Here is an 8,322-nt window from a genome sequence, read left to right on the forward strand (position 1 = left end):
TTTTTTATTTTTGGGATTGTAATTTAGATTATAAGAGATTTTGAAATAAATAAAACGTGCTGTAACACAGCAAAATTACATTTTAACTAATTATTATTGCAAATAGACATAATTAATATATATAATAAAATTTGAAATATTAAATACTTATGTATTATAAATCGAATAAAGGTCGATAATGTAGGTATGGCGTTTCTTTACTTACTACTACGTGACGCTAGTATCAGATTTAGTAAACACATTCGCCGCCAGAAGATTAATTTTAGATGTCAGCGCATATGCAAACATTGGAGATGTGAAAAGAAATCTAACTTTCTGACGTTATTTGGTTCTCTCCTACGGTTATCATTTAGTATTCCTGTCAACAAATATAACGTTAAGAATGAGACTTCTAAGATTTGAAAAACTGTTATAGTTGTGCATATATTCGTCTTTATTCGATATAGGTTGGTTTAGAAAATTAATCCTTAGTATTAGTAAATATATTATTGCGTTAAAATAATACTTGAGAGATGACATCATTTGATATGATTGATTTGTTACGATTTTTTATTATTCAAAAGAAAATAGAATTTTAGAAGAATATTTATGGATCAAATTTTCTTATTTATTACGCATATATTGAAATTATTATAAATAAAATATATTATTATTATTTTCGTTATTATATATTTGACAGGTAGAGATAAATTAGTCATGTGGATTCTACAACTCATATGCGTAGTCACTTTAGTGACAACGATTAACAGTAGCGATATAACTACAGCTGTATTTGGTAACGTGCTTGATGGCATGCCTGCCGCATTTGGAGATTTTGATTCAGACGAATTAACAGATGTATTTATGGTACGCAAGGATGGTAAAACTGTACAAGTTTTTCTTGCCGCCGAGCAAGAACCTTTGTTAAGACCAGACGATAATCTAAAGTGTAGTTTTGAAGAGCCTGTCACAAGCGTTGTACCAGGAGATTTTGACGGAGATGTCTTTATGGATATTCTAGTAACAACTACTAATTCAACAACTAAACTTACCGATGTATATATCTTATGGGGGGGAAATAAAGATTCGGTTGTACAATTAAATTGTACGACTCGACTTTTATTCAGTATGCAAGGTCAACCATTGGCGTTAGATTATAATCAAGATATGATCATTGATCTTTTTGGCATGGATGAACACTACAATAGAACTTTTTGGATATTCACTGAAAACAGAGGAAAGTACGATGTTAAACAGATGGCACACACAGATCATAGAAAAATGGAACCCATAAGCCATCCACACTCTAATGCTTTTCTTGATTTAAATAATGATTTTTTGCCTGATCTCGTTGTAACTACTAAAAAGTCTTTTGAAGTTTGGCGCGGCGAGGAAGATGGTTTTACTTTTGAAAAAGAGTTCGATTTACCACATAATGCGGAAGTTATTGGTCAGACTCTTTACCTTGACGTTGAGCTTACAGGAAAAGCTGATCTACTTTTGCCACTTTGTTATGACAAAGCGAAGCATACTAATTGCACCATAATGATGTATTCCAAAGGATGGCACGATTTGCAAATTAATTTTAGAGATAAAAGTAATACTTGGGCATTTGTCAAAGGGGACGGTCAACGTTATACGGATACAATAACACTCAGAGGTGGAGATTTTAATATGGATGGTTATCCTGATTTATTAGCAACGTTAGAATCTACTAGCACTAAACAGCGACAATCGTTCTTGCTTGAAAATGTTGCTTGCAATTCTTGCAATGGCTTCAATCGAACATTTGATATACGCTGGCAAGCCCTCAATCCATTTTATAATGAAACTGTTATGGCAGTGTTCTACGATTTTTATCAGGATGGTATTTTGGACGTAATATTGGTAGAACTAGATAAAGCCAATAAAGTTTATCGTACTGCTGCATTTAAAAACAGTTTAGATTATGATGCCAATTTTGTTAAAGTTATGGTACTCACTGGACGTAACAACAGCATGTATCCTATTTCGGCTGGTTCATTAGGAAAGAAAAAACGTACATATGGAACGAATCTACCAGGACCATCAATAGCTTACAGGACTACTACGCAAGACGGTTATCCGCGTAATGCCATTGCTGCTCAATTGTCGCAAAGTGCATATTTTTCGCTAAATTTACCATATACCACCTTTGGATTGGGTAGAACACCAAACTTTGTTGATTCCTTAACGATAGGAGTAAGTTACCAAACACAATCTTTATCAAATTACATTAAATCGATTGATTGAATTTAGAATGAATTTGATCGTACATGAATTTCAATTAGACGCATAATAAATAAATGAAATTAAATATAATATACTTTTATGTACAATTATACAATGTTCTTTCATAGGTCGGTGGTAAATCAAGAGAATGGCCGCAAATAATTCCAAATTCTCAAATGGTAGTAATACCAAATCCAATATCGGGACCATACAGATGGAAAGCCCAATTATTTGTTACGCCTAGTAAATTAATTTTATTAAGTGCAGCTGCTTTAAGCGGAACCTGCAGTCTTATTTCGTTAATTATCGTTTTGTTATATTGGAAGGAGAGGAGGGAAGATAAAATAGAAAAGCTTCAAGAAGCTCATAGGTTTCCTTTTGATGCTATGTAAAAATAGAATTTAAGAAAATATATTAATTAAGAATTATTTAATTATTTAACAGAATTATCAATTAATAAATAAGTATTGCTTCCGATTTATTATATTATCCTTTTTTGGTTTTTTCTTTTCATAAATATACCAATAAATAATTTTCCTTTCTCTCTCTCTCTCTCTCTCTCTCTCTCTCTCTCTCTCTCTCTCTCTCTCTCTTTCTCTCATTCTTTTAACACAGAGTATAATACTTTTTTTAATTTCGATAGAAATTGTCAAATTCTGATAAAATTCATAATTTATTGTTTCGCCTTATGCATTTTTGTTTTTTTTTTTCTTTTTTTTTTTTATATAAAACAGGACTTTTTAATATCACACAATATGTTTGGCGCATCGAGTGCGAAATGTATCAACAAACGATCTTTTGTTGGAGTATTTTTGGTCTGTAAACTTGAAGCACGTAACTTCAAAAATTCTAAAACTAACACAAGATTGCTATTGGCAACGGTCATTTTTAATGGCAGGGTTTAAATCATTAAAATAAGAATGCGCCATTGCTTCTTCCGCTGACAATCGTAGTACTGGATTGCACACTAATAATCTCTGAAAATATTTGTAAAAAAGTCTTGAAATGCATCTATACTATTTTTTATCTTTGAAAAAATTAATATCTAATATTATAAGAGAACATCTATTGCTTGCCTGTAATAAATCTTTTCCTCTGGAGGTAAGTTTTGGCGTAACTTGAGCCAATCCTTGTGTAGGATGATACTGTGGAAAGGGTTTGTAATCTATCAACATTGTTAACTCTGGCCACGTTTCTTCCGTCGGTGTACCTAACATTTTAAAAATCCTTTTCAATTGATCGTCTATGTCTGACCCAGGAAAAAGCGGTCTCCCTGCATTTGCTAGCTCTACGCAAATAAAATATCCAAATTGATAATCAATTTTGGTATATATATTGACTTTTGGTATATATATTGTTTATAATGGATGTACCAGCAAATATACATCCGGCACTCCACATATCAATGGACGTTGTATATAATTTTGCTCCAAAAAGAACATCTGGTGGACGGTACCATAATGTAACAACCTCTGCAGAATAACATTTAACCGGAATGCCAAATGCTCGTGCTAATCCAAAATCAGCAAGCTTCAACTCGCCATTCTAGAAGATAAGTGGATTTAAATAAAATCATTAAGTTCTATAATATATATTATCAAAATTATACCTTATTGATTAGTAAATTTTGTGGTTTTAAATCTCTGTGGAGTACATTACGGCTGTGACAAAATGCTAGTCCACGTAATAATTGATAACTAGAAGAAATAAAAAACGCATAAGTAAATCATTGTTGCTTACAATTATAGAAAGAAGATAAGATTCTTACAAGAATGATTTCACTACGTCTAAGTCTATTTCTCCATTTAAGCTATCAAAGTATTTCTTAAGATCTTGATCGCAGTGCTCGAACACTAGAGTAAGTTTTTTATCGCTGTGCAATACGTCATAAAGACGTACTATATTCTTATGTTTCAATTCTTTTAATAAACATATTTCCCGAAGGGCTGAGGATGGTACGCCCTAAACAGACAAACAAAACATTATATACAATAATAATAATAATAATGAAATAAGAAAAGGATAATCACAAATTATTATTACTCATATATTGTAAAAATGATAAAAAATAATATTTAAATATACCTACTTCATCATCTTCATCCAAACGTACTCTTTTCAAAGCGACGATTTCGTGAGTTTCGCGATTCTTCGCTTTGAAAACGGTGCCATAAGTGCCTGAAAATAAATGACGTTTAATGTTGACAGTTCACTGCATAATATAATAGTGACGCATCTTCTTCTATCATATGCACTAAACACATACACACATAACGCGCCGACGACGATAGTTGTATCGGTATTGGTTTTATTTTTTTAACGGTTAATATAAACGACTAATTAATTAAATTGGAAATATATAATTAATAGGATAACTATATATATATACATATATATATATATATATATATCGTCAGCCTACCTTCTCCTATTTTTTCGAGTTTCTCATATTTTTGCATATTTTTGGTGTTACTTCGGGGCGGAATGCACACGCACAGTGGTTACCGCTGCGCCGTTACGACTAAACTTCGCGCATTTAATATATATATATATATCATATACGCGCTAAATTCAAATCACATTGGATTAAATGCGGATGAATGTATTTTTTACTTATACTTAAATAATTCATTATATTATTCTATATCGATATATTATATATGTTTGCAAGGATAAAAATTGCTTGTCTTTTTTATTGGGACAGGCTCTTGGTTAATGTTTATTATTCTACATTTATTATATTAGTTCATTATTGATCGTTCGACATTTATGTGCGACGTAATTTTTATCATTATCGTATCGTGTATACCACGCTTTAAAATGTATCTTATTTTAAATCTGCTTTTTCTTATATGGAAATAATTGCATATTAAAAATTGCACATATTTATAAATAAATGAATTCATGATAATCTCATACGGTAATATCATATTAGGAGATAATGTAGGGAACAAGGGACGGTCGTGTTAATGTTTTGCATTAACCACGATGGTCACGTTACTAAATATTATTAATATATACAAAATTATTATTTTATTCGTTTCGAAGTATATTTGAATATAGTAAAATAATGAAAATAATGAAATAAGAAATATGTTCATTGACGTGCGGGGGAAAAGAAGAAAAGGTACATTTTTCTAAAGGAGGTTACAGGAAATAGAAAAATGTAGGAATATTATTGGTTATCTATAGATAGACATACACTTTTTATTGGTTGTTGTTACATAACGCGCCAATCTTCACATACTTCAGGTTTTCGTTGTACGTTGGATTATGAGTTTGAACGTAAGGAAAAATTATATTAATTAGAAGAATTAATTATGCAGATGAGTTATCAAATCTTTTGTCGAATTATTCTATACGAAAAGGAAAGTATTTTCTTTGGAAACATTCGTTAACGTTTAATATGATATAAATTAATCATGTATCTTGTATTCAAATTATTCAATAGCGCCATATTCGTCCTGATAAACTTAATGGTCGTTTTATATACGCTACAACGTGTGAGTATTATAAGTTTTTATTTTTAATATCTTATTTTTTTCAATTTAATCGTATTAAAATAAAGAAAATTGTTGCAGTTCTTTTGGGCAATGAAACTGCATTATAAAATCGTGGCAGATATCACTGATTTTAATTCGATGGTAAACATATATAATACACACATACATCGATGTAGGTTGGGATATTTTAAATTAGATATTTAAATCACTTATTTATTTTGTTATTTAATTAACAGGTAAATGAATCTCGTGCCAGTTTAGATTACATGAAATGCAAAATAATGGAGACAATGGACGAGGTGTTTAACGTTTGATTTTTTATTTTCAATTTATTTTATAATGAAAGAAATCTCGTAGATTAAGGAAGATGTCAACAAGGAACTCTGCATTACCGATCGTTTGACAAAACTTAGTTCAAAAATAGCTGCATTATCGTCAAGATTCAATGCCGTCGAAGAGAATGTAATAGAGGTAAATACTCTTAGTTTTAATTTCTAAATTATTCTCTACATTAACTTTATTAATTAATTACAAAATAATATTTTAATATAATCATATAGGATAAGTGAAATAATTTTTGGAAAGATTTTAGGTGTTAATAATTATAAAATTAGTTTAACTATAAAATTTGAAAATAGTATTACTTATAGTACGATAATAGTCAGTGTATTATATAATTATATATTTAATAATTATAAAAGTGTTCTATAATTGAAAAATGAAAAATAATAGTATTTTCAATATAATATTATTTTAGAAAAAATGTAATTTATTCGGGGAGCACTTTTATAGTCACTAATTCGTATGAGAGCTTTGATCTTATTTTTGTTTTAATTAATAAGATTATATTATATTTATATTTCTATAATTAAATGTAGTTCGTACGTATGGATCATAATATGGAAAGCGTTAGAGTCGAAACACCGGATGACATAAACGAAGAGATGAATAAAATACTGAGGAATTTAATGGATAATAAACAGCAACGAGGGAAACCATTGAAACATTTCAATCGCTAGATTTAATCTTTTTATTTGCGTTACATTTTCACTATATTTTCAAAGCACACATAAAGAACGCGAATTAATTACAATATCGTGATACGATATTTCACATTTGAAGTTTCAATCATCAATAATGATGAAACAAAACAATTGACAATTTGTCTACTTATGCCTTTTTAAACGTGATTATTAATATATATTTTTCAATAACCAATAAAATATATTTTTCTAATCAGTCGAGTATTCGTCCTCTCGAACATTATCAAAGAGGAGGAGATATAAGATCGTAACGTGATAGAAACGAGAGATTCATTATTTACATTTAGTTATACACATATTTTCACATAGATTTCTTATTTCATTTTTTTATTTAACGATATTTTTATTGATACGTCTTATATATTTTCTTATGTTTGTGATTTTGAGGTCAAGTTAATATCTATCGATATGAATCATTTATAATAATTATAATATCATATGATATCTCCGAGAAAAGGGAGTACCTTAAAAGAGTATTCCAATAATGTGCCTAGCTTGATGATCTAACGTTGTTGTTGCTGTTGCCGTTGTTGTAACTGCTGCTGTTTGACCAGGTAATTAGTTAATCTTTTAACGAACCCACTCCAACCTACACGATCGATCTCGTCAAAATTTCTTTTGTAGAAGTTGTCGAACGCGTTCGCATCAATCTCATCAAAATTTCTCTTCCCTAAACGATCGAGAACGAATGGATGAATGTCGTCATAATCGCCGAGTCGTGTATTCAACGTTGCTGGTTTCCTGGGCCATACAAATGCATAAGAAGTTTAGTTAAGATAATCGTTAATAATATAGGATGCTCATAAATGATGGATGACAAAATGAAGATTATTGTTAATATTAGATTACTTTTGTAGAGATCAAATTTATATATTATTCCTTTCATTATTTATGAGTAGTCTGTATATTTATTATCATTTTGTGCACTTTACCTCAAAGGAAAATATCGTTGTTTCTCGTAGATAAGGGCAGGATAAAAGTCAAGATTACGACGAGTTGATCGTAACAAGTGACCACCGGCAATGCCACCGTCCAAATTATGTCCATCTGGTATACCTTTGGAATCAGATAAATATTAATCATCAGATCTGTGAATCATGAAATCTGATTTTCAACAAAAGAGAATATTTTAATAAGGGATGATCGTAGGACAGGTAGGATCATTAGGATAAAATTGAAATAATATCTATTCTTCGTGTGATCTGAAAATTTTTAATAATATTTCAGAATAATCATAAAGAATTTTCTTGGTGCTTTAATATTATGCAATAGTTGTATTGGTTTGTGTAATCGAATAGCGTTGCGCGACATAAGAACAATTTGCAAATTTTGCTCATTTTTCCATTGATCAATCTTCTTTATTTGCATTCATTTTTTTTAATTTTTTATATCGTCTTATCAATCAGAGGTCACTCGTAGAATCGTTCAATGTCACGGACGAGATTTCCTCCGCCGATTTGATCCAAATTTCTCACGAGATTTCCACCGCCGATTTGATCCAAATTTCTTACGAGATTTCCACCGCCGATTTGATCCAAATTTCTTAC

The 8,322-nt window shown here is 30.2% G+C and overlaps 5 protein-coding genes across 6 annotated transcripts in view; 3 read left to right on the plus strand and 2 right to left on the minus strand.

Moving 5' to 3' along the window:
• Nucleotides 1-237: 237 nt before the first annotated feature.
• LOC106786263 (T-cell immunomodulatory protein) lies at nt 238-2,715 on the plus strand. Its single transcript, XM_014747451.1, has 3 exons — nt 238-446; nt 680-2,199; nt 2,358-2,715. Exons 2-3 carry the CDS (start codon nt 697-699, stop codon nt 2,619-2,621), a joined length of 1,767 nt encoding a protein of 588 aa, XP_014602937.1. The 5' UTR covers nt 238-446; nt 680-696; the 3' UTR covers nt 2,622-2,715.
• A 174-nt stretch (nt 2,716-2,889) lies between these two features.
• On the minus strand, nt 2,890-4,745 carry LOC106786265 (cyclin-dependent-like kinase 5). The gene is made up of 7 exons (XM_014747459.1): nt 4,652-4,745; nt 4,319-4,407; nt 3,998-4,191; nt 3,839-3,926; nt 3,603-3,774; nt 3,306-3,517; nt 2,890-3,206 (listed from the first exon to the last, which is right to left on the minus strand). Exons 1-7 carry the CDS (start codon nt 4,686-4,688, stop codon nt 3,099-3,101), a joined length of 900 nt encoding a protein of 299 aa, XP_014602945.1. The 5' UTR covers nt 4,689-4,745; the 3' UTR covers nt 2,890-3,098.
• A 728-nt stretch (nt 4,746-5,473) lies between these two features.
• Nucleotides 5,474-7,179, plus strand: LOC106786267. Of its 2 annotated transcripts, XM_014747463.1 has the most exons (6): nt 5,474-5,514; nt 5,681-5,732; nt 5,811-5,873; nt 5,969-6,031; nt 6,090-6,203; nt 6,611-7,179. In XM_014747463.1, exons 2-6 carry the CDS (start codon nt 5,706-5,708, stop codon nt 6,749-6,751), a joined length of 408 nt encoding a protein of 135 aa, XP_014602949.1. In that variant the 5' UTR covers nt 5,474-5,514; nt 5,681-5,705; the 3' UTR covers nt 6,752-7,179. The 2 variants fall into 2 exon arrangements, with proteins under 2 accessions (XP_014602949.1, XP_014602948.1); XM_014747462.1 differs by lacking the exon at nt 5,474-5,514 and having other exon boundaries at nt 5,652-5,732.
• Nucleotides 6,753-8,322, minus strand: part of LOC106786240 (orcokinin peptides type A-like) — a 3,776-nt gene continuing 2,206 nt past the window's right edge. Inside the window, exons 4-6 of the mRNA XM_014747402.1 lie at nt 8,187-8,315; nt 7,708-7,831; nt 6,753-7,516 (exon numbers count right to left, since the gene is read on the minus strand). Of these exons, the coding sequence (XP_014602888.1) occupies nt 7,279-7,516; nt 7,708-7,831; nt 8,187-8,315 (491 nt within the window). The 3' untranslated portion in view covers nt 6,753-7,278. The remainder of the gene's footprint in view (nt 7,517-7,707; nt 7,832-8,186; nt 8,316-8,322) is intronic.
• Nucleotides 7,838-8,322, plus strand: part of LOC106786266 (prothoracicotropic hormone-like) — a 6,647-nt gene continuing 6,162 nt past the window's right edge. The window contains exon 1 of the mRNA XM_014747460.1: nt 7,838-7,929. The gene's annotated coding sequence lies outside the window, so the exon portion shown is untranslated. The remainder of the gene's footprint in view (nt 7,930-8,322) is intronic.

This window comes from Polistes canadensis, unplaced genomic scaffold (assembly GCF_001313835.1).
Source record: "Polistes canadensis isolate GaletaPanama2010 unplaced genomic scaffold, ASM131383v1 scaffold_70, whole genome shotgun sequence".
Classification (NCBI taxonomy): Eukaryota; Metazoa; Arthropoda; class Insecta; order Hymenoptera; family Vespidae; genus Polistes; species Polistes canadensis.